The 26,741-nt window shown below is 41.3% G+C and overlaps 1 protein-coding gene across 4 annotated transcripts in view; it reads right to left on the bottom strand.

The window, feature by feature from the left end:
- Positions 1-118: 118 nt before the first annotated feature.
- Positions 119-26,741, bottom strand: part of SCAF4 (SR-related CTD associated factor 4) — a 66,259-nt gene continuing 39,636 nt past the window's right edge. For 2 of the 4 annotated variants that reach the window (XM_062206137.1, XM_062206128.1), the window contains exons 13-20: positions 24,032-24,132; positions 23,540-23,653; positions 22,373-22,529; positions 19,282-19,439; positions 17,281-17,446; positions 17,108-17,194; positions 16,758-16,949; positions 119-3,071 (exon numbers count right to left, since the gene is read on the bottom strand). In XM_062206137.1, the coding sequence (XP_062062121.1) occupies positions 2,119-3,071; positions 16,758-16,949; positions 17,108-17,194; positions 17,281-17,446; positions 19,282-19,439; positions 22,373-22,529; positions 23,540-23,653; positions 24,032-24,132 (1,928 nt within the window). In that variant the 3' untranslated portion in view covers positions 119-2,118. The remainder of the gene's footprint in view (positions 3,072-16,757; positions 16,950-17,107; positions 17,195-17,280; positions 17,447-19,281; positions 19,440-22,372; positions 22,530-23,539; positions 23,654-24,031; positions 24,133-26,741) is intronic. The other 2 variants (XM_062206156.1, XM_062206146.1) reach the window with 1 other exon arrangement.

Below are 26,741 nucleotides of genomic sequence, written 5' to 3'. Positions count from 1 at the left end.
TTTTGCCAGACTTAATTACCCGTGCGTATACACTGATTGTCTGCATTCAGTTCTCCTGCAGCCCTGTGAATAAACACTGTGTGGCACTTCTTTTGAGCCTATTAAAGAATCCAAACTGAAAACTCGAGTTAGTGCTGATCCTCATTTACTCGGAGCTTGAGTGGAACAGATTTTGTAATACTGCTTGATAGCACCCCAAAGGCACAGCTCAGACGCATAGGCTGTCTTTGCTAGCTTTACTTTGGGAAACCTAAAATGCTTAGTCCTAAATGCTTAGTCACTTCGCATTTCCATTCATGTAAAGGACTTACAAACTTTTCTGTAAAGTACACAGTCTTTAGCGAACCTGTGAAAGGTGGGTGGCAGCCTTGGTTTGCAAGCAAGATTTATGAGGTTAATTTCTCTGCCAGATGGCACATGTTCTATTTTAGAGGTTTGCTCCAGGAACAAGCGACCATCCTGATTGTTCAGAAATATACCATGTACCTTATGCAATATAGCAAATTGCTTAGGAGAGAAAAACCCAAGGTAGACTGACAGTAGCATGTTCAAGTTCTTTAAACTGCTGAATAATGTGCTCATAGTGAGTGGTTAAAATGGGTATTTACAAACAGTAGCAGGCTCACTACTGTTTGCACAGGTAAGGCCTGTACACTACCAGTATGTTACAAACAGGGTGGTCTCAATACTTTTCAGTTGGAAATGGCGGCCTTGGATCCTCGGTCTCCACACCACGGATGAGACTTTCTCTTCAGAACCAGTTTCAGTTCGGACTTTTAACACTTTCTCCAGGAGAGGTCTTAGCACTTCAGTCCACACACCTTCCCTTACTTTCTAAAGTCAGGAGTACAGGAACAGTGCCCTAGGTAGAACATTTTCCCTGGAAAAACTGCACAGCACTATTTAAAATCAAAGCAATAAAGCAGCCTGGGGGTGAGGGTGAAAAATGAGTTAACTGCTCAGCAGTACACTGAGACCAAGACAGCTTTAAAAACAGTTTTGGAGAAAAAGCTTCAGAAAGGCCATAAATCCTTGGGAAGGTGTGACACCAGGTGGTGGCATTGGAACAGCAGTTTATGAAGCTGCTTTATTGTCAGGCTTGATTTGGCTTTGGATGTCCTGGTGTGATAGTTCTTAGGTTAACAACTCTCTCTCCTAGTTTAACCCCCTAAATTTGCGCCAAAACAGGTAAAAGGCATGTTACGGGGCAGAAAGTCCAGTCTACCTCTCCCCAGCAGTGCAGTCAAAGGTGGCAAAGAAAGGCAACAGGCAAGGCTCACAGGAAACAGTTACATTTAAGTCCTTAAACATTCAGAATATCAGACAAAAATCTTTTAGTTGCAAATGTTAACCTTGATTTTGTTTTACCCTTTTGAAGATTTTAATGGGATGGTAAAAAACAAAAACAAAAACAAAAAAAACCAGTTGTCTACATAATACCCAGGCGATCAGATAAGTACAAGGTGTAATGTGGGGGTCCAGCTTTTCCCCAACAAACTCTTTACAAGGACAACATTTATGATAAAGCCAATGGGCGGGAAACCTTGATTAAACTGCAAACACAAGCTTTTCAATGAACATAAAACCACTAGCCTTCACCGTATGATTGCAATGCGAAGAATCAAAAGCATCACAAACGAATTTTGAAAATAACTACATAAAAAATGTCTACTTCCATCAGGTAAGTCTAACAGCTCAAACTGATGGTGAACAATCCTTTCCCCACCTTAGTGCAGTGTAGGAAGAATAGCACACATTAAAGTTTGTTACGAAAATAGAGTTTATTAAAAACATCCCTATTGTTTTGAGGAGCTTTCACCATTACCTTGTCTTAAATTAAAAAAAAAAAAAAATAGCACTTCTAATTACGATTTGTAAACTTTTTAAAGTCAAAACTTTTAAAAAGTTACAGCAAAAGGGGTAATATTTTATTCATATTCTCAGTATTTTTTGTTATTTTGTGGCTATTTTTAAATAGAAGGGAAGCAATCAAATTGCTTACAGTTCCCCACCGGCTACTGTGGGGCTGTGATGTAGCAGGAGCAAATATAATACAGCATCTGTACACCCCAAGCTCTACACTCCACGCGCCACTGTCATATCCACAAGTTCCAGTCTCTAACGAGGAGCCTCTGCTGCTGAGCCAGAATCCTTTTCAGGTTCAACGGATGAGGTAGCCTCAGCAGGTGACTCTTCAGGAGGTTTTACAACTGCCGACTCGCACTCGCCCTTATCAAGTTCTGCACCAGTGTCTACATTTCCCACTTGGCTAACGGAGGGCTCAATGGTTCGGTTCCCACCTGCCCTGTCTGCCACCTCGGGCTTCTCCTTTCCTCGGCTTTCTTCCTTCTCTCTACGAGACTCCCTATCTCTAGAATCTCTCTCTCTGTCTCGGTGCCCGCTAGAGCGTCTACTTCTCTCTTCCAAGTCTCTGTGCCTGTCCCGATCAGGGCTCCTCCTTCCCCACTCTCTCCTATCACGATTACTATGATCTCTATCATCATTACGGTTCCCATACCGTTCCCGGTCATTTTCCACCCTATTTCCAAAAGATCTTCTTCCAAACCTTTCTTGGTCTCTACCTGAATTGAACTGCTGCTGCCTGTTATCATTTCTAAACTGCTGCTGCGGCTGCGGCTGAGGCTGCGGCTGCTGCGGCTGGGCTGGGGGCGGCTGTTGTGACGGCGGCGGTGGCTGCGGCTGCGGCGGAGGCGGCTGCTGCTGCTGCTGCTGCTGCTGCGGCTGCTGCTGCTGCCTTCCATCTCTGTCTTCAGGACCCCCTGGGCCTGGCCCTGGCATTCCCCCAGGCCTAACGAAGGGGCCATGTGGTGGGAAGGGGCCTTTCATTCCATGAGGTGGAGGCATGGCGAAGCCCCCCGGTCCCGGAGGTGGGCCTCTGTGCATCATGTGTGGCGGCATGGGGCGCGGGGGCATCAGAGGAAATCTCTGTAGGTGAGGCGGCGGCATCCCGGGAGGGCGCTGGAGCGGGATCAGGCCGGGGCGGGCGCCAAGAAGACCAGTCGATGGGGCCTGGAGTCCGATCACAGGACCAGGGGCCACTCCTTGAGTGCCTGCAAGACAATAGTGAAAATGTAAGCGCCACGCAAGGTGTCATTCTACTTTGAGCTGTTTCCTGTGGAGGAGTTCAAAGACATGAAAGTCAACCCAGACTCTTCCAATTCCATGATGTTTGCCAGCCTAGCACAGACCCAGTCATAGCCCAGGGCTCATTTTTCAAGTATCTTCTATGGGTAGAGGACTTTAACAAGCTGAAAACTTTTCTATACCAATTTTTGCAAAAAGTATGGCAAATTCTGGTACCTTCACTGGGAGCTCTGCCCCTCGATTCCCCCCTCTCCTGCCCCTGACACTTGACACACTTGAGAAACAGAAGGTGCCAGGTCCCCCACACTCCAGGGACTGGCATAACTATGTCAATCAACTGAATGGGATTTCAGCTACACTCTTACAAAATCGTAGACTCCAAGTGTTTGGTTTGGTTTTTTAAATCTGAGAGTGAGAGGGTGCTGACAATTCCCAGTTCACTCCCCAAATGCTGCAATGGTTCAGGCTATACCTGAGTGAAGCCGGGAGCTGGTAACTCAATCCAGGCTCCCTACGTGGACGGCAGGGATAGCTGTCTCCCAGGGTCTATAAAAGCAGCAAGCTGGAATGAGCTGCTAAAGCTGCGAACTCAACCCAGGCACTTCAATACGCTATGTGGGCATCCTAACCTGCATCAAGTCTTCCAGTAGGTCAAATGCCCACTCTGGTTCTGTCTTGACTACTAGGTCAAGGACCTAGAAAATCCAGGGTTAATTCCACGTTACACTTAGTCTGCATTATTAAAGCATCTCATGCAGTTACAAGGCATCATTTAAATAAGTTATAAAACAAAGACCCCCATACAAATGTTTTATGGTTCCTTTTTCAACACATGGCACAACCTGTAACCTGCCTAGGCCAACATGACTGCGCAATAATGCTGAGTGTTCAGCCATTCACCTTCCACTCATTCTTCAAAGTAACAGTGATATCCTGGTTTTATTCTCCCACTCCCCAAGGGTTTGCTCATTTGACATGAAGGTCACTCAGGTTCAACAACCCATCACTGCCAGCTATGAGGGAAAGATGCTGCGGATCACCAGGTAAATGAGAAAGGCGCCAGCGTGTCTCGATTTCTTTCTTTGCAAATGTACATATTCTATGGTAAAGGAAAACCTTCCAGATATTGTCAGAATGTGCTACTGATCCAGGTACTGCAGAAGGGTCTCTGGGCGAGAGATGGGTTATGACGACCAGTCGGCAACTTGAGAGAAATACTTGCATGACACTGACAGAAAAGCAATGCGGGACTTTAGTTCTAAGTACTTTCATCTTCCCCAGCACCTTACTATTCCGGGATTTTACAACTTCTTCCTCCCTCCTGCTGTACCAAACCAACAAACCCTGTACGCTTCCTTAGTTTCTGGATAAAAAGTTCATACTACTTTGATAAACAAGAATTTCTATTTCAGTTTCACTGTTCATAATATTTGGCTCAATACTGTTCTGTCAAACGGTAACCACTAAAGTGGACCTGGAAAAGTACTCTACACCAGTCTGTAACTTTGTCATGAAGGGTCACCAGCCTCAGCACTGAATTAAACAAAATACCCTTTTTAAAAATGCCAAAACCAACCTGGTGATATAGTCTTACTCAGGAGTGATCTTGGGTATGTGCCTCAGTATTTGTGGCTTATAAAATCATCACAGTTATAATACCTGTCGCTTGTTGAGGTCAAATGGGATAAAATTCCTAAGAGTGAGCTCAACGTACAGCTTGGCTAACTGCTGCAATGAATACTGCACACATCTGTTTAGAACAGGATACATCTTCTCTATCACTAACTACTTAACTACAAAAACGAACATTTTCCATTTCTGATTATTAACATCTCAATTCCCCCTGTTCCCTCAATATCCACTATCCTGTCGTATAGCCACTGAGCGTGTGAATGTCAGGTCCAAGGTTGAGTACTGCTGATCAGCACAGCACAGCGCCAGCCACTGAGATGGATATAGGAGGCAATGGCTCAGCCCATCACAAACTCCCAGCAAGGGACCACCACCTACCCCGTTCCTCTGATCAAAATGAACTCAGTGGCCAAGGGGAACACTGTTCATCATGTTCAGTGAATATTTCCCGAGTCTATCGCATAAACTTGGACAACCAAAGCAGCCAAGACATGTCCCTGCTTCCACTTTTTAAGGGAAGAGTCCCAGCATTCATGGACTTTACCTCAAAACAAACATTATACATTATACATGCTGGGTACAACCTTTCAATAGAAGTCCCAATACACAAACTGAACTTCACTTTCCCATAATCTTGTATTAGAAGTGCAATATGTGTATCCTATTAAGAAGGACAGTGTGGCACATTCTGGTGCCAATGCCAGTTATCCAAGAAATCCAGGAAAAAAATGGGGTCAGAGGATTTCAATGTATCTTATGAGAATTGAGTCTAGGAGTCTTCAAAAGGAAACAGCAAATTTGGCAGAGCAATAGGTTAGAGTGGCAGTCCTATCTCCCCATGATGCCCTGGTTTCAACTACCGATGACAGTGGCCTAAGGACGCAAGGCCATCTCGCCTGGCTTGAGGGTATACACACACTTATATATATACATAATGACTATTATTGACTGAGTAACCCACTATATTCCACTGGTATACACAGACTGATTTAACAGGGTTGAATATTATTAGGAGTCACACACTTGAACCTTCCACAAAGCACAGTATTTTTCACAAAGAAAAAATTGTCTAATTCATTTACTCCACATATGTGGATATTTGTATTTGGGGTTTGCTTAAAATACTGTGCACTCACAAACCCTCTTTTGCATTTTAAGTCATGCATGAAAGATGCATCAGGCTAGATTTACCTTTAAACCCTTTACGGACCACCAAAGTTTATTCCCTAATATTCCTGTATTCCCAAGTGGCCTTCAGACCATAGAAACAGATTATAGGGGCTGGCGCTGTGCTGCTGCGACACTGGCATCCCAGATGAGTACCAGTTTAAGTCCTATTGGCTGCATGATACAGCTCCCTGATAATGTACTTGGGAAAGATGGCCTGAATACTTGGGCCTCTGCACCCACATGAGAGCCCTGGGTGGAGTTCCTCACTCTAGCTTTGGCCTGGACCAGCCCTGGCTATTGCCCCCATTTTAAGAGTAAACCAGCAGATGGAAGACCTCACATTCACGGTCTCTCCTTCTCTCTGAAGCTCTGTCTTCCAAATAAATAAGTCTTAAAAAAAAAAAAAGCTATAAAATTAGCAATAGTTTTGGATTATAGCAAGAATTATCTGTATGCCAACGGCGATTACGAAATTACTTAAAAACTTATCTGAATAATTTTTAAAAAGCAGATTATGGATTTCTCTGTAGTTCTTTTTTACCCTTTTGTAGTGAACACATATTACTTTTCTAATAAGTTAACTAAAAATATACCAGGTGGCAGAAGCCTTTGGTAGGTATGCTAGTTGAAATATTGGGGAAGCTGGCATTATGCATATACCAGTGGAATACAGTGAGTTATTTAGTCAAATGGGCATTCACAGTAATTACTCAGTTTCTCTGGAAGCATGATGGATATGCAATATCACTGACAAGTTTTCCAGAGTTAATATGACTTAACATTTTTTGCATAATAGGTTGGGGATTCAAATAAAACCTCGTAGTTCTCTTCAAAGACAGTCTAGTAGAAGCAAATTCCAAATGCTGACGGATATGGTGCAGGCTGGTGTGGCCACACAAAGGTTGAAGCGACACAAGCTGGTGTGTGAACCAGAGTGCCAAGGCAGAGGGGAGATGGGCTACAGAGGAATGGGATAACATTCTAGGCCACTGTGAGTACAGGTGGATGCTGCTCGTCACAGCTTCTGAAAAACCTTAGCAAGGTGAAGCAGTGAAGTGTTCACAGAAACGACAGAATGACTTTGGCTGAAAACTGGGCAAAACATGAAGAGGTTTTTGTGGCTAATGAGGTGGGCCAGAGCGATTCAAAGGCCTTTATGGCATGACAAGGAACCTGGACTCTGAAGCAGGGGAAAGCATTCATGAATTCTGAGCAGGGATGAATGGTCCTGTTTGTGCAGTGAGCCAAGGAGGGGGAGGAGCCTGGAGGGCATCCGGGCTCTTAATCCAGACAGTGACAAGAGGACCAGCAGAAGTGCCAGGGACTAGCAATAGACTTAAGATGTCGAGTGGGCAGGATGACAGGGTTGAAGAGATGAACACAGCTCTTAGCAAGTGAGTGGATGGAGGTGCCAGTGCAGGGCTGGGAGATGAGTTGAGTCACAGGGGCTTGGGCTGCCATGCCCTCAGAAGGGAAGAGTTGCATGCCAACTCACCAGTGTACACACAAAACCCAAAAGCTCAGACCTGGGAAACATATCTGAGAAGACCTTGAAATTCCTAATACAGCAAGGCTTCGGGGCAGACCAAAGAAGTGATAGTCCCAAATGTCCAAATTCAAATTTGAACAGCTTAATATACTAGGCTTATAGCTCAAAACAACAGGTTATTTCCTATAATGATCGAAAAAGGGGATCTCAGGAATTAGAGTGGGGATTTAGCCTGATGGGTTAAGCAGCTTGCATCCCACACAGGAGTACTTCGGGTTTGATCTCCAGCTCCCAACTCTAACTTCCTACTAATACAGATAAGTGATTGAGCTTCTTGCCACCCAAATGGGAGACCTCATTTGTGGTTCCAACCCTCGCCTTCAGCCTCAGTTCTTGTGGATTTTTGAAGAGTGAATTAATGAAGCTTCCTTTCTCTCTCAAATACATACTATTTTAAAATAAGGGTGGGAGGATACCATCGCCATTTATTAGCAAAGGTATTTGGGATTACGTGAAGAACAAGTTAAATAGATATAGGGGGTGTTGGGTGTGTGAGAGAGAGATCTCTAGGCTGGAGTCTTGCAGGAACCTGCAATTTCAGCAGCATGCAAATAAGCAATACAAAAAGCACGTGAATAGGGCTGCTTTCTGTCAAGAAGAGTGCATGCAGATGGGAGACAAAATTTAAGACACTAGGACTGTGGAAGCAACCAATTTATCAGTTCATTGGAAGATTTCATAAAGAAAAGACAACTGTTACAAAAATAGCAAAAGTTCATTGATTCCAAACACAAAGAAACGATACACATTCAAGGAGAAATGCTAATTACTCAGATTTGATCATTATACATTGAACACGGGTATCAAATTATCACATTATGCCTCATAAAATGTATAGTTGTGTGTCACTTAAAAAAATCAGATCAAAGCAGCCAAATGTGTCTAAGGGGGGAAAAAAACTCCCCTCTAACGTATAGGACCTGAAAGTAATATCCTCTTTCAGAGATTTTAACACATACTTAGTTGAACACAGATTTACGCAAAGCCTGTTTTTACCCCTTTCCAATTAGAAAATGAAAACACACATAACTATTAAATGTACCAAAGGAATGGAAGGGTTGGCACTCTGCATCTCTACGGGGAAGCGCTGACAGCTGGACAAATACTGACACAAACTAATGGCGCCATGTAGCCATGAAAGGTCACAGTTGCTAATAAAGTTGATTTAAAAGCAGTGTTAAAAAAAAAAGAGGGATGTGCTTTGTGAGAAGGTGAAGGAGGGTAGAGAAAAGGCAAGGAGTCAGTTGTTTCTGGCCAATGAGCTTGTGCCTCACTCTGCCCCCGCCTTAGGCCCTGTTTCATCACCAGTGACTGTATGACTTCCAAATTCTTGATTGCTAGGAGCTACTCTCCCACACCCACCCCCTTTCCAAGTCCTTCCTCTGTTGGAACCCTTTGCCTGGACAACCTTCAATCCCACCAGACTCACACCCAGTGTCCTTGCATTCCTCCTTACCTGCCTCGGAATCCACGGATCTCCCTCACCATAGTTGTCTGGAAAAACCTCAAAACAGGTTTGGAATGCAGTGCTTCTATAAAATTCCTCTTGAACATGGCTGGGGATTGGTCTTCCAACATACTGACTGGTCTGTTGACATTTCTCTAACTACAAGCACAAGAACGCCCTTAATTCTGGCCAGCAACTTCATATTTTCCTAGCAAACTCACTCTCACATCGTAGGGATGTTTCATATATTCCTGTTTCTTAATCCTGTCTATTCTTAACTGGTTTGTTTTCTAACAACTTTGGTGAGGTAGAACACACACAGCCTGTAATTCACCCAGGAATGTTGCTCAGCTCAATGGTTTTTAGTATATCTAAATGTGTTCAGCCATCACAATCATCTCTAGATCCCCACCAGGTCCAAACCAGGCAGCCACATCGTCTTACGGTCTGTCTTCACAAACTTCCCTATCCTCAACATTCCACACGCGTGGAATCATGGTATGTGGTCCTCTGACTTGCTTCATTCATGTGGCTTCTTTTGATGGTTCATCCATGTTGTAGCATGTGTAAGCACTTTCTTTCCATTGCAGGAACATATGTTTTATTCATCAGCTTCCATATCACTCCTTCTGTGACCATGTGTTCCAAACCCTTTATTCCACCTCCCCCTCTCCCCACAGAACCAAGCTTATATATCCCCTTCTTTCCTGCAGCCAAACCCTGCCCACTACCGACTCTCTAATGCTGTAGTTCTTCCCATGTTTAAAAAACCTCCCTCACCTTTCATCCCCAGCACATCTCAGCAGTGTTCAAAATCATAATCATAGCCATTTCTTCATCTTTCACTCCCTCCTAACCCTGTAGAATTGGGCTTTAGAACCATCATTCCAGTGAGATTTTTCCCAGTTCCTCAAGCTCACTGGGTACCTTTACTTTTATTAAACCTAGCTGGCAAGTCTCGGTGCTGTTTTGACCTACAAATGTCATGTCATCTCTCCCATGTTCCCAGAATTTCCCTTCAAGTGGCTTCCAGAACATCTCCCTCTACATTTGTATCCTAGCCTATTGCCTGTGCCTTCTCACTACCCTCTGTTGGCTCAGGCAGCATAGGGTGTGGTTAAGGGGGCTCCCATCGGAGTAAGGCTACCTTGTGTTCTAGCTGTGCAACTCCAGCTATGTGACTTTAGGAAGGTTACTTCATCTTCCTATCCTCCAGTTTCCCCAGCTGTAAAATGAGGATCACTTCATGATTCATGTATGTCTCCTTAGATAACCTCACAGGCTGGCACTGTGTGGCTTTACATGTTTCCCTTATTTGCTAATGACACCAGAATTTCCATCTCTAGATTTTGTTCAATTGCTTACATGACATTTACACCTTGGTATATAAAATATCCAATATTTTAACTTGATATCCTTTCCCCAAACTCTCTCCTACTACAGATTTGTGCCATCTCAGGAATGGCCAATTATGCTCTTCTACCAACTGCTCAGGTACAGAAGTCACTCTTGATTCTTTTTTTTCACATTATTTAAGTAATAAAGTGGTTCTGAAAGCTCTACCCTTTAAGACATTCAGGCTCCTACCACTTACCGCCTCCACTGACCAGCCCAACTGGAAGTGTTAGCTCACATCTTATCTGCTGCAGCAGCATCCAAACACAGCTTCCCCTGCCCTCTCTCAGCAACTCTTAAGGTTTTCTGTAGAACAGCCATAGTAGTGCCTTAAAAATGTCAATCAGGTCACAGTACAATTCAAACCCTATACCACCTCCCATTGCATTCACACTTGTGCCCTTGAAAACCTCTATACTGATCTCCTGCTATTCTCTTCCATTCCAGCCCCTTGTAGCCAAACAAGCCAAGTTCCCTCTGAATTCATGCTTCCTTACTTCAGTCCTCCCCTCTACAGAAATGCCTCTCCTCTGTATTTACATGGCTTCCCCTCTTCTCTATTCAATTTCTTTTTCCATGTTAACTCTTCCCAGGCTGTCTTAATTAAAATGGCACATCCCACCTGACAGCCTTAAATCCCCTAACCATGCTCTGCTTTAGCGTCTCCATGGAAGCATCTCCATGTGAGTTTTTTATTATCTAAGTCCCTACAAGAGTATAAACTCCAGGAAGGCAGATTTCATTCTGTTCACTTGCATGTCTTTAGTATTCAGAGGACACCTGTCTGGTACCCAGCAGGTACTGAACGGATATATTCTGAATGGATGGGCTGTGGTTGCAGAGGTGATGAGCGCACTCATCAAGGAGAGTTCCAGCACTGAAGCTACAGGTCCGGGTCTCCTGCCCAGGGTGAGTTCTTCCAGAGTAAATCTAGGAGGACCTGAATTTTGAGGAAGGTTGCCTTTTTCTTTCCATTTTCTGCTCCTAGTTGCAGCTCCAAAACAATGTCACTGTGGCATTTTACATGAATCTAAAATGAAATTTCTCACAAGCAGAAAAAGATCTATCAACCATTCATATCTCTTCCACCAATGCCCAAAAACCCTTAGGCAAAACATGTAATTTTTAATCAGCAAAAAGTGTTTTTCCTCTTCTCATTTCAGACCTTAAAAAAAAAAAAAAAAACCACTAGAACCATCACGTGTATTTCCTTTGCCTAGTTTGAACAATTAGTAACACTTAGGCATACTTATTTTGGAAATCTTTTCCAATGATTCTTATAGTAAAAAGTACTGTGTTCTGAGATCTGGGGAGTACACATTTCAAATAATGACAGAATGCATATTTCAGATTGCATTATACTTTCAGATTATACACAGAAATATCAGGCTTAAAATGTCAGCAAATCTTTGAGAGATATTTGCATTTTCAGTAATATATGATAGAGGTATACTGAGATGTCTCATCTATTTTTAGTATAAGGATACATTACGTTTCAATAACACTGAAGATGTGAAGAAGTGTACAGTTAACTTTCTATCACTGAATTTGGTTATCTGTAGTCAACTTTTTTTTTTCAATGTTTGCTGGAAGGAAAAAAAAAATCTTACCTGAAATTCATCACCACAGTATCTTTGTCTACCCAAACTCAATCAAGAGTTTAAAGTTCCTGCCACTCCCATCTTCCTCAAGATGTCCCTCAGATTTAAATTTACAAGACATTCTTCAGGGCTTGCACTGTGGCATAGTGGGTTGAGCTTGCTGCTCCACTTCTGCTCCAGCTCCCTGCTAAGATGCCTGCAAAGTGCTAGAGGATGGCCCAAGCAATGGGACTCTGTACCCACATTGGGGATCTGTTGTAACAGTTGGGGGCGTGGACCAGCAGATGGAAGACCTCTCTCCCTATATATATCTCTTTCAGATTCATAAAATAACTCTTAAAAAACAATTCTTCAAGTTGCATTCTATAGTTGCATCAAGGGGACATGGAGAGAAGAGGATAAGCACTTTCAAGCTTTTTCAAGTCTCCTCTCCACCTTTTGCTTGATGTGCTTCACCTTCTGAGGTAATATAATGTATTCATATAGGAACTCATACCCAAAGCAAACATTTGCTGTGAGCTGATCACGATTTTGAATTATCCAACGTATCCACCGAACTATGTAAAACTAAGTTAAAGGAACTATAATGTGTTTAAGAACTGTTTCTATTATGTAATACTAGTGCAACAAAATGATGCAATATATGGAGAACTAATTTAAATATTCTAAAGCTTTCAAAGAACACTTTCATAAGACAGAGCCAACAAATTTTCTGATACCAAACCAAATCCAAGTACACTGCCCTCCTGCTTATAATTTAATGTAACCAAACATTATAATAAAATTCAGAATAAAAAAACTAAAATACAAACTTTATAAAAATTAGGTATTAGTCATATTTTTGAAACTACTTTTCAGAATTTTCCTTTCAATGTCAGTGACTAGTACACTAGTAGACTGGCACTCTAATGTTGTAAGGTAAATGTTAAAAATCACTATTAAAAATTATATAATTTTAAATAGGGCATACAAATTAAAGTCAACTGAAATGACCAAAAATCAAATATTTAGTTTAATGCAACTACTGAAATTGCCAATGCAGTTTTTAATTTTCTAGGCATTTTTAGGGATCAACTTAGCTGAGCACAAAGGACAAAAACCACACCTGTTTAAACAACCAATTCTGTGCACAATCATTTTTTAAGGTATGTGAATCTGGAATCACCAACTCAAATGCCTACTACTGCACCCATTCAGGGACTACAGTGCATCACACCAGTGCATAACAACTCGGCACAGAGTCCACTAATTTGTGGTTATAAAAACTACCAATAAATAGGAAATGATCTTAAAAATACACAATTCTTATTTATTTATACCATCATCTATGGTAACATAGCAATAAATGTCAGGCAAGTCACTTCATACTAAGTGTATTTGTCAAGAGGGGTTTTAAGGCCCCACAAAAGGTGCGAGTTCAAGCTAGAACAATTTTTGCTTGAAAATATATTTTGGACATCCTGGTAATAGAGTAGATATAGGTAACACAAACAAACATTTTTTAAAATTTTTTATTGTTTTCAACACCAAAGTAACCCAAAATTCACATTTACAATGAACTTTTAAATAAAAATATACTGTATACATATTAGAGATACATATTATACAAACGCATTTGAAAAGAGAACTTACAGACACTTACATAGTAAAGAGAATGAACTGAATTGCTGTCATCTTTAATACTCTTTCTCCCCTAAAGGACCAACTGGAGAATGTTACTTTTTGCTTTTATGAGCCACCACCTATTCTAGCTATTTTGACCTGTGAGGTAGTAAGAACAGATTTCTTTAAAATCAAGTAAGTGAGTTCTTATTGCACAAATATTCTATAAGTAATTTTATATTTTCAGATTATCAGTATTAATAAAAGAATTAAAATCTCTAAGATAAAGAAGTTGAGTTCTCTCTAAATTCAACAAAGGACAGCCCAGCCCACCTCCAGAAACTGGCAGTCATTACTCCCAAACTCACACCCATACGTAAGTCTGATGATACTGAAAAATCTTTAAACCAAACCATCTTTAAGGCATCCCACTGCCTCTTCCCAGTATAACCAGGCCTTACTACCAGATTTTTAGAAATGTGCTGAACGTGTATATGACCTTTGTTACTTTAGAAATACTGCCATATTTCAGAAATTAAGATCCAAGAACTCACGTCTCAAGATACATTTACTCTCCTTTATAAGAAAACTACTGGATATTATTAATGGGAAAAATATAGATACAATGAAACAGCACCTTGACTAACACTCAAGTATTTTCAATAAGCCAGTGAATGGATCTTTAACATGTATGAACTTACAATCTGGTCTAATCTACCCTGAAAACATCTGAGGCAAGTATGTCAAGACACCTTTCCTGGTAAGTTTGCTTCCTGTCTGCCAACAAATACTGTTTAAAATGAATCCCAGCTACAGTCATACGGTTTTAAAATTGTGAGGCATAGGCAGTCTTCTCTTAGTTCTAAGGATATCCCAGGACATTTCTTACCTGAAATGGGTACCCACTGTTCACTAAGTGCCTACCCTGGGACAGGCTCTGTGTCTGGTGTTTTATGTGTTGCCCACTGAGTCACCACGACACCCTGGTGTGTCAGCCTCATTTTTATTCCCCTTCATAGCTTAGGAAACCGAAGTTTCTTATCAACTTCTAGACTTAATGGCTACTCTAACAGAACCTCTTATTATCATAAAAAAAACATGAGTGTGCCAGCAGGACATCAAGCAGTGCAGTGCTAGAACCCGTCGAGCAGGAGACAGCAACAAAACCCCTTCATTACTACTGACCCTTTACCATTGCACAGTCGCCACCACACTCCCTCATCAAATGGGGGGGACTGTGGTCAGTGGCGGATAAATCCACTTTTATCTGCATATACATTTAAAAAAACTAATCTCTTTTAAAAAGGTCAAAATTTATGTAGTAAGTATTTTCAAGGTTTTTAAATGAAGGCAAACAGAAGGCTTTCATATGTTTGGAACTAAACTGCATTTTAGTTAAAGCATTTATTTTAATCAGTTTTCAGTTTTACCTTATACCAAACTTTACTTTTTGGATTTGTGATAATTTCAGGTTTCAGAATTTTATTTTAATTTGTCATAAAAAAAGATAATCATCAGAGGTAGAGTATAAACAGTCCCACACTGAAAACTGTCCATCTACTCTCTTAACACATCTTGCAAATGTCCCTTATGGAACTTCCATCTAGTGTGGAGAGGAAGGACACCTGGCTAGGTGTGCTAGGTAATAATGAATGTTAGGAAAGATTTGTAATTTAATGATTCTCCTAGCAGTGTTTAGTTTACTAACCTATTTTTAAAGCTTAATAATTTTTTACCTGTGTTTTATTTTGTTTCAGATGTTTGAAGCAGAGGTTAAATTTATGATAAGTAGTAAGAAACAAAAGGCAGGGTCTTCTTATTAAACTCTGGAAATCATGAAATCTTCACTCAATGAATTTAGTAAGCCAGAGAAAAAGTACAAATGCATGCAACTTTGTAAATAGTCCTTAAACTAGCAACTTTCAACTGAAAGTGAAATCATAATCAGGGGGATGTGGGGTAGAAAGGATGTGGAGGAAACGCATTGATCACAAAATTCTACCTGATTCAGATTCTGATTCTGGTAAAACAATCTTATTATCAATATTTAAAAAAAAAAGGCATGACAAAGATGCTAGTGCTTGCAGCTCATAGCCCATTTCGTCCTACTAACACAGACCTTGTAAAGAATTTGTTCATTTATCACGTTATTTTCCATCTTACAAATACTGTGTATTACTTTTGACCAATTTTAAGTTCAAGTCACTTTTACCACTGCCCAATCTGTGCATTAAGGAAAACAGTTTATTATCAGACTAATTTCAGTCTTAGGGCAGCAATACAGTGTGCCATTTCAAATCCAATTGATTTTTATTATAAATATGGTACATGCACAAAATAAAAAAAATTTCCAACATTACTGAAAGTACAGGTGAAAAGTAAACACCCCCTATTACAAAGCAACACCCATCCCACAGTCCTACATCTCAGAATAACTAATAGATTCTTTCCTCAAAAATCGCAAAATTAAGAAAGCAAATGTGTATTCACACACACACACACCTCTGAAAAGACACAATAGGCTCAGAGAATTAGAATGTTCCAATTTTTAGGAAGTATTAATTCTCCATTAGGAGAATCAACTGTTAATTACTACAATCTCAAATATAACAACTTATTAAGTAAAAGATGGTCTACTGTAGTATCCGGTGTTCTTTAAGCAAGTAAGGGAAAGCCTTCTTAAAAGGTGTAAACAACCTAACCTACACTTCCCTTGCTGGCAGCAATGAGTATGGGGAAAGAGTGCAACAGAAAAAGGCCGGCAGGAGAAACCTGAGGGACCAGGGGAAAGTGGCTTCTCAGGCTTGCAACTGTCAGTTAGAAAACAAAGCCATTTACTGCAATGCAAAGATGACTTCTCTGCCAGCCCAGGGTTTTCATATGGAAAAAAACTGGTCCAGACAGAGAGAAAAACCAAAAAACCCAAACCAATTTAACACTGTCAAAGAGATATCTCTTTTAAAGCTGGCAAGAGTCAGGGGTTACATTAATCATGGATTCTATAGCACTTCCTTTGCATAGATATCCAGCATTATTCTACATCAAATTAAAAATGCAAATCCAAGTTTCTATTCAAAACAAACATATTTTCGTCTTTGAGGCTGTATCGTGGTAAAGACCAAGTGTACATATTTAAGATCTTCCTCAAAGAAAAATATTGGCCTTGGAAAACATTTTACCAAAATTTGCACTGCTTTTTGAAAACCTAACTGGGAGGTAGGGAGGAACAAAAATGATAAAAACAGAATTAACTTACCCAGAAGTGAAACAGGCTGAGTGACAGGAGGGGTAGGCAGATTCGTGGGTGCAGCAGGTGGCACAGCAGAGCCATACATTTTCGCACTGTCACCAGACTCGGCATTTCCTCTAGCCCCAGACACCACTGTTGGAATGGGATTTCCAATAGATAAGTCTTTTGTAGTGTCTTCATTTATACCAGCGATAGTAGCTAAGGAATATAATTACATCAACATGTGAAGCTGAATAATTACTTATGCCCCCGTCAACATTCTTCTGCCATACTACAGACCCTACTCCTGGTTCGTGGAGTTCCCTCCTACCCCCAGCTCAAGAGGACCAGTGAACACAAAGGAAGAACATGCTTACAGTTTGGGATGCTTATTGGTGGAGTGTGAGGAGGAGGAATGGATACTGGCGGAGTTATAGGAGGTGGGGGTCCAGGAGGAAGAAAACCTAGAATAAGAAAATAATGTCAACCTTTTGCTTTATCTCTACACTTCAGGCTCTAAAAGAATGTTTTCTCAAACAACTTAGTGTACCTGGTGGCAAATGCATTGGATTGAATCCTGGGCGCAAAAATGGTGGAGGAGGAGGGGGTGGAGGAACACCAGGACCAAAACCTGGAGGGGGAATTCCCAAAGGAGGTGTGAATGTGGGAGGCTGGAGAGCACCAACTACAGGAGGACCAGGCTGATGTGGTGGGACCTAGAAAGTGAAGAAGAGAAAAAAATGAAGCCACGTATCTAACCATCCTCCCCCCATCCATACAGTGAGGAGAGAGGAAGAAAGTATCTTTTTACTGAAAAAACAGATGCTTCTAAATTTGTGTTTGTTATACCTATAATAGTAAACTTGTACCTGCTTCAAATGATAGAAATCAAAGTTCAGCTACCAAATTTGGTAGCAAATTTGCAGTGTGTTTCAGAATTGTGTCAGAATTCAAAGGTGTTCTGAAAGCACACTACACCTTAAAATTCTACCCTCTACTCAAGTAACTTTTGAAAACATATCTGTAAGAATGGCTACTTGACAATCTATGTCAGAGGCCAGGATCACAGGTTCTGCAGCCCAATTGCCTGTCCCTTCTCTCAGCTACCTGTGTGACCTTGAGCAAGCGATTTAAACTTGAAAATGTTGCCAACCTCACATAATGATGGGGATTTAAATGTTAATACATGCTAAATGCTAGTTCCTGACACATACACTGACACAAATTCCCCCAAAATGTTACCTATTGTTTTACAAAGGAAAAAGAGATCGATTTGAAAGGATTATTCAGGCTACTTTAAATGAATGTTGTTATGTGTAGAATTTTCCTTGGAACTTGCACTGGAAAGGCATAGCCAGAAGGTCAACTAAAGAGTTTGCCAATTTGGGGAGTTTATTTTAAAAATACCACAGCTAAGCAGGTACCAAACCATATCATTTTCCACTGGAGAAAAATCAAGAGATCAGGCAACTCAGTGTTATGACAGTTCAGATTTGTTTCAGATTCCTTTTAAATTTGAGGCAGACACAAAGAGAGGGAAGAGGGAAGGAGAGAAGAGAGGACCTTTATTCCCTTGTTTACTCTCCAAATGCCCACACAGCATGAGACTAGTCTGGGGCTGGAGCCAAGAGTGCAATCCAGACCTCCCATGTGGGTAGCAGGAATCCAATTACTTGAGCTATCACTGCAGCCTCCCAGGGTCTGCACTGGTGGGAGGCAGGAGCTGAACCCAGGCATTCTGATGTGGGATGCAGGCACCTTAACTGCTAGGTTAAACATCCTCTCCCCGATAAAAATCTGAGTACCTGAGTAAGTGAGGTAGTGAAAGTCAAGAAAATTCTAGAACAACACACACAGAATTGTAATATGGGACAGTTATTTATAATTTTCACCAAAAGGTTCTTCATTATTCAGCAGGAAACATGTTGAGCACACTATCTCATTTTACCCTCAAAACAACTGACACTGGATAAACACTAAAGCCAATATCAGCAAAGGGAATTTACACACTTACAGATAGGACACACCCAAAACCAAACTGCTGAATAAAAATAATGGAATTGGGAATCAAACCCAGATTTACCAGAATCTGGACTTTTCCCCCTTTAAGAAACTGGTTGGTTGACCTGACAGCAAAGACTTTATATAAATACACCTTTACGTTACTTGGTCTTCTAAATTAGTTTTCAATCATCCATTAAACATTTCATGATGGTACCACTCGAAATAAAGATTAAGAAACTCCCTTTCCCTCAAAAAAGTAGCTGTCGCTGAGGGGTGGTGCAGGGGAGGGAAGTAACCCCACTCTTCCTAAATTCACATCTCATGCCTAGGACATCAGACGGTAATACACGGAATAAAACAGTAATATAGTCCAGTTTTACTAACATTTATGAAAAGAACTGTTTAAGAGTTTATAAGTAATAGATCGGATATCAAAATATGAAAAGCTTGTATGGGCATTCACGTGCTCGTGTTGACTATTAATCTAAGTGTACATCAACAGTAAGATTTATAAAGGGATCTTTCACTTAAATTTAAATATCCTCACCTGTGGAGGTGGTACAGTTATAGGTGCAGGAACAGGAATAGGAGGAACAGGCACAGGCAAAGGTTTAGGTATGGGTGACACTGGTTCTGTGTGTGATGCTTCTGCACCTCCATTTTGAGCAACTTCATTTTCAGGCTTCTTGGGAATTCCTTTCCAATCTATTAAGAATTAACGAAATGTGACAATAAGAGTTTACCATTTTTAGTTTACAACTTTAAATCCAAAAATGAAAAATGCTTATTTCACATATTAAATAAATTCCTATGCTAATGTTATAATTAGCAGTTATTTAATGATTAACACTATAAGACACATAAAAGAACATTTACTTTGTGTCAGGCACTGCCCAAACTGAAGTAGGAAGGCATACAGGTTGGAGTTGATCAGATTTGTGAACTGGAAAACCACGCCCCGTGTGACCTCATGCTCCTACCTGATGCCTTTGCCATGTCCCTGTGTGGCCTCATTCCCCCACCTGGCTGCACAGGGGTGCCAACCAACCAATCAGGTTAATTGACCACTCCCCTTTGGAGTGGGTTAAAAGCCTGGGGCACAGTGTGCCTGGCCTGCTCTTTCTCCCTGGCTTCTTGCTAGGAAGGGGCTTGCTGTAGCCCCGCGCCTCCAGGGCGCATGGCCTTCGGGCCATGTGCTCTAGGCTTCCTGGCCTAGATGCTCTTCCACGTGGCTGGTTCCTGGTGCTCCGTATGAACCCCTAATTACCCCTCTCTCTTAAACAAAGCTTTCACTCTCTTATGCCTCTTTCTTACTAAATAAAAGCTTAAAACGTACCATGCTGCCTCATTTATCTGTGCCGGTATTTAGATTCTTGTCTAAATATTAGGCAAGAACCGTCTCGGGCTTATTAATATCGGGGATTTAGTAATAAGCCCGTGTTGAAATCGTAAGGCACCCCAAATTCTGTTAGCACATGTGGCGCCCCAGATAGAATTCCTAGGGAACTTTAAGGGGCCACATTTCAGTGTGAATTTTAGGGGGTCTTTTCCGATTTCATAACCACCTGTACACAGTAACTTAGTCAATTCTCTTAATGACCTCTAAGTAGATAGCATTAATATTCCCACTTCATAAATGAGGAAAGCAAAGACAGTATGGCAAAGGTCACTTTCCTAGTAAGTGGCAGGGATGAATTCAACCCATCTTTGCAGCCTATGTTCTCTACCACAAGTATGTCTTATTTGGATTTAAGTTTTTTTGAGAAATCTTCCATCTGTTGGCTCACTCCCCAAATGTCCGCTACGGCCAGAGCTGGGTCAGACTGAAACCAGGAGCTTCTTCCAGGTCTCCCATGTGGGTGCAAAGGTCCAAGCACCTGAGCCATCTTCTGCTGCTTTCCCAGGTATATTAGCAAGGAGAGGGATGGGAAGTGGAGCAGCTGGGACTCAAACCAGCACCCAAATGGGATGCTGGTGTCACAGGCAGCAGTTTTACCTGCTATGCCACAGGTTTTTTTTTTTTTTTTTTGACAGGCAGAGTGGACAGTGAGAGAGAGAGACAGAGAGAAAGGTCTTCCTTTTGCCGTTGGTTCACCCTCCAATGGCCGCCGCGCTGTGGCCGGCTCACCGTGCTGATCCGAAGGCAGGAGCCAGGTGCTTCTCCTGGTCTCCTATGGGGTGCAGGGCCCAAGCACTTGGGCCATCCTCCACTGCACTCCCGGGCCACAGCAGAGAGCTGGCCTGGAAGAGGGGCAACCGGGACAGGATCGGTGCCCCGACCGGGACTAGAACCCGGTGTGCCGGCGCCGCAAGGCGGAGGATTAGCCTAGTGAGCCGTGACGCCGGCCTGCCACAGGTATTTTTAAAAAGATACCTAACACTTCCTGAATAACCTTTCCCTAATATTAAAGAATAACATATAAACTTCAATCTGTTTTCACATCATCATCTATTCAAGTGAAAACAGAAGGTCTGCTCTGTCCTCTGGGGCTGCTTTCCATCAGATTCTCCTATATTCCCAACTTCTATAAACCCTCCACTGCACCACAAGGTCCACGATTGCACGGTCTTATTTATTAACCTGGTCTAGAGCCCCTCAGATGACTGGCACACTGAAGGCCCTTGATTCCTGTTTGCTGGAACAGAACCCTGGCTCTATCATTAAGCAAAGGCTTTATGGAGGGAGGAGGCAGGATGTGGGAATAGTATGACACTGCTTTACCTCCTTTTGGCTCCCAAACCACCAACTGCTGCTTGAAGTTTCCTTTATTTTCATCTATTTTTCCATGCCACCCTATACTCCTCCTTATTCCTGCTATCAACTCTCCAGATCCTTCCTGTACACTCTGATGCCATTTCTCAAACTGCAATCTGTCAATCTAACTTTTTTTTTTTTTTGACAGGCAGAGTGGACAGTGAGAGAGACAGAGAGAAAGGTCTTCCTTTGCCGTTGGTTCACCCTCCAATGGCCGCCGCGGTAGCACGCTGATCCGATGGCAGGAGCCAGGTGCTTCTCCCCGTCTCCCATGGGGTGCAGGGCCCAAGCACTTGGGCCATCCTCCACTGCACTCCCGGGCCACAGCAGAGAGCTGGCCTGGAAGAGGGGCAACCGGGACAGGATCGGTGCCCCGACCGGGACTAGAACCTGGTGTGCCGGCGCCGCAAGGCGGAGGATTAGCCTAGTGAGCCGCGGCGCCGGCCAATCTAACATTTTTAATATCCATGCCCACAAATAACTGCACCTCCTCATCTTACACAGCTTTTTATGATTGCTTCTCTGGACACTGAAAATTTGTGAAAGAAATAATTATTAACTGCTAGATTTAAAACATGACACCAGTGACTTTAAGACTGATTGGATCTGCTTAGTTTTCTCAGGGAGTTCAGATAAGCCCTACTTAATTCTGAAATGAACAGTTAAGCACATAATCAGTAATTATTTCACCTGTGTTTGCATCTCTTCCTATAGATTTAAATTGCATAAGGTTAAAGACAGCTTTTAACTTACTCTATTTTTCCCATTATTTTAAAATGGAGAGACTTTCTTAATGCAAAGAATAAGTAAGACATTTGATTTGTTACATGCATTACACTTAGCAAATAAATAAGTTGTAAGAGAAATAACAACAGTGTTTTACCTGGGTTAAGTGTGTCATTGTCCAGCATTCCTCCTTCACAAAATCCCTCCAATTCCTCGGGCTTGACTTTGTCCCATGGAATATATGTAACACCAAGTTCTACATCCCAATACTGCTTATAATCTGCCTTTATTCCTTTGTTCAAGGCCCAGGCAATCTATTTCATCATTTATGAAAATATAAAACAAAAGAGAGAAGTTTTTAAGATTTGAGATTTCATTATTCTCGATGATTCTTCTCCAACTTTGGCAACAGGTAACAATCTAAGCCAGATTTATCCTGGAATCTCACTCAAAGTCTTATTTTCACTATGGAACTGGTTCCCTTTTATTTCCATTTGGACTCTGGATGAAAATTTCACTGGCATCTGCTCCTTAACAACTCCCTCACCACCACCTACCCTAAAATCAGGTAGCATAAAATTCAGAGAAAAGGAAGAAATTTATCAGTGAAAGGCTCAAGTTTCTTCTATGGCCCCATACTTTGAGGACTACTGCTGAAGTTCTGTGGTATCTCAACATCAGATAAAATCCTTCTGCGGTGCAATCCAAGAGCAGAATGGGGCATTAAGGACACTGAGGAAGCACAGACTTGGGTTCCTAATGAGAATACCACCCATGGTACCTCTATCTTTGCCTTCTCTCTGGTAACTATTTTTCACTTAATTCTAAGATTAGGGGGCAAACTTTAAAAATAAAATGAGGTACAGCCAAGTATTTTTTATTTTTAAGATACTACTAAACGACATAATATTTAAAGCACTGATAACTATGCTTGAGGAATCCATGCACGCACACACAAAAATTCTGCCATGTTAACTGACATTTAAAATTTCATGTTAATTAAACATAGTTCTTGTAGGGCAGGCGTGGGGAACATCATTTGCGGGCCATGCAAAATTTATCAACTTCAAATTTAGCCTGCTACAGATTTACTAAATTTTAAGTCTTGCCTGCAGAAACCTTGTCAGGGCCAGACCAAGAGATTTTGTTAGTCTTAAAGGGTCAGGTCAACATTATTAAAAAAAAAAAAAAAAAAAAAAAAAGCCTATAAAACACCTCAGTGTTAAAAAACCTATTTCTAAGCCTCAAATTACAATTTTTAAAAATAAATACAATAATTCCAAATATTTTTTAAAAATTAGCAACAAGGTCTATAAAACCATACCTTTATGGATTTCTGGTTCACTTTATAGTTTCCTCGGCTCAGTTTCTGCAGCGCACGATAAGCATCTTGCCTATGAACCATTACAATATAGGCACAACCTCTGGGAGGAATCATCTGCTCCAAAAAAATTAGCATTACGAAAGATAACAAAATCAAAGAGCAATAAGATATAATACAAAGTGACTTGTGTGAATACCCTCCTACCCACTGGCTGCTCCAAAAGCTAAGGTTAAAAAATTGTTATAAATGGGCAATTCAGTTTTGGTTTCAACTGACAGTTGAGTCTTCCAAACTTGGTTATGTAAAGATATTCCTACAAAAAGGGTTTTAATTTAAACCTGGTTATCCAAGAAAAGTTAAATGCAGAAAATACTGAACATGGACTCAGAATACCTGACGTCTAGCCACGTCTTCTATTAAGCTGCATAAACTGATACTTGAATCTCAAGTGAGATGACATATATCACATCTAGCCAGTTATGGAATACTCACGTTAATGGATTCAATTGGACCAAACTCTTCTAAGAGACTGGCAACATCCTGCTGAGTAGTCCTTTTGTCCAGCTGTCCTACCCAGAGTGTAGTACTGCAAACTTAAAATAAATTGTAATCATAAAAATGTTCACATTTGACAATGAGTAACAGAGTACATGATAGTGAAAGCTATACATGAGTTGGAAAAACTGGACTTTAATGAAGATTTAAAGATTTCATCCATGAAAACTGAAGCCAGAGAAGCAGGAACTTATCCATGGTTACCCTGTCAGTGAACAGCAGAAGTAGATGTGGGCCCAAATCTCTCGATTACCAACATTTCACTGCTTTCTTCACTATATGCAATTGTCCTTTTCTAACTCATGAGTTTGTAGCTTTTCTCTTATGTAGAAGCACCTAAGTAACAGGCCTTAAAAGAGTTACAAATTTTACACATGCCTTAATATGAGGGGACTTCACAAAGTTTGGGGGAAAATGGAATTGAAGATAAAAATCAGGAACAGGCATTAGTATAGTGGTTAAGACATTGCTTGGGATACCTGTACCCGTTTGTGATTGCTTGGGTTTGAATCCTAGCTCCATTCCCCATTTTAGCTTCCTGTTAACATGTGCTCTGAGAGGGAGCAGGTGCTGCCTCAAGTAGTTGGTTCCATGCCACCCATGTGGGAAATCTGGACTGGGTCCCTGGCTCCTAGCTTTGGCCTGGCCTGGCTTTGGCCTGGCCCAACCTTGGCTGTTGTTGGCATCTGGGAAGTGAACTGGAAAATAGGAGGTCTGTTTCTGCCTTTCAAATAAAAATAAAATATATTTTAAAAAATGAACAAGTTGAATTTTAAAAGAAGACAAATTAAAAATATAAACTTTATTTCTCAACATAAAGTTTATCAAAGTCCAAGACACTTTTGTAAGTGACGGTACCAGCCATTCAGTGTATTCCTAATGAATGGATGAGCCTAGGAATTTAATCATGTTAATGCATGATTTTTTTTTTTACGCTGATGAAAAATGAGTGCCCTTAAAGACTTAAACAAAAATTTTTTTAGATTATGTATCTGAAAGTCAGAGTTATTTATAGAGAGGGAGAGACAGAGGAATCTTCTCTCTGCTGGTTCACTCCTCAAATGGCCACAGCAGCAGGGCTGGGTCAGGGCCAGGCTGAAGTCAAGAGCCAGGAGTTTCTTCTTTTTTAAAGATTTAAGTATTTATCTGAAAGGCAGATTTACAGAGAGAAAGAGAGACCTTCCATCTCTTGGTTCACTCCCCAAATGGCTGCAATGGTCAGAGCTGGGCTGATCCAAACCAGGAGACAGGAGCTTCTTCCAGATTCCCTATGTTAGTACAGGGGCCCAAAGACTTGGGCCATCTTCTGCTGCTTTCCCAGGTACATCAGCACAGAACTGGATTGAAAATGGAGCAGCCAGGACTCAAATCATAGCCCATACAGATGCTAGCACCACAGACAATGGCTTTACTCACTACACCTCTTTAAAAGTCTTTAGGAGCCATCACTGTGGTGTAAAGATTAGGAAAAGGGGCTGGTGCCATAGCATAGTGGGTTAAGCTGCCTCCCACAATGCTGGCAACCCATATGGGCACTGGTTTACGTCCTGGTTGTTCCATTTCTGATCCAGCTCCTTGCTAATGCACCTGGGAAAGCAGCAGATGGCGGCCCAAGTGCTTTGGGTACCTGCCACCAAGATGGAGACCCAGATGGATTTCCTGGCTCCTGGCTTCAGCCTAGCCCAACGCTGGCTGTCTGCAGTCATTTGGGGGAGTGAACCAGCAGATGGAAACTCTGTCTTGCCATCTCTCTCTCTGCAATTCTGCATTTCAAACAAATATGGGAAAAAAAAAAAAAAAAGAGTTGGATACTGAGCCAGGACCATTGCCATGGTCCTCTTTGGGGAAGCTTTCCTGGATATTTTTCTGCGAAGGCTCTAGGTAAATTTTTGAAAATACTCTCATAATCGAGCATATATTATTTTTCTTTGGCTCTTCAGAAAGCCAACAAGCAAAACGTGTGGACCCTCTCCCCAAATAACTATCATGACATCTGTTCCTGACAGGTCGTCTTTTGCTTTGACAAGACCACTTCCACTTCTTGCTAGCTACTGATTGTAAAGTCATGATTCATATGCTGCTACAATTCTTCAAAGAAATGTTTCAGGATCTTGACCCCACTTATTGAAAATTTCCACTCCAAGATCTGCTCTTGTCCACAACTGATCTGCCCAAGATAGTTTTGGCATCCATTGAGCAGAGGCTCGTTCCACTCTAATTTTGCAGTCACAGTTGCATAAGCTGAACCAACTGAGATGTCTACAGTGTCGGCTCATGTTTCTGATGTTAATGGTCAATCTTCAATTAGCACACAATATTTATGTTTTCCTTACAAACTGATGTCATAGCTGAAATGAATTATATATTTGGAAATGGCCAATTTCCTTGGGGGCCTTGACCCTATAAACTTGGTAAAATATCAATGATTTCACTTTTCTTTCACCGAAGTTTTACAACATAAATCTGATGTCTGTTCTTCAATTTTAGCAGAATTCATGTTGCTCTGATATGAATTATTTTCAAATTGATGTCTTAATGCCTCTAACTAGATCCCTATTCAGATATGTTACATTAAGTTTATTCTGGTGCCAAAAAAGAAAAATAAATAAATAAATAAAAAAACCCAACCCCACAAAAAACTGAAATC

The sequence above is a fragment of the Lepus europaeus genome, chromosome 2 (assembly GCF_033115175.1).
Source record: "Lepus europaeus isolate LE1 chromosome 2, mLepTim1.pri, whole genome shotgun sequence".
NCBI lineage: Eukaryota > Metazoa > Chordata > Mammalia > Lagomorpha > Leporidae > Lepus > Lepus europaeus.
The sequence above is the reverse complement of the archived record's forward strand: the minus strand, read 5'-3'. Positions and strand labels throughout refer to the sequence as shown.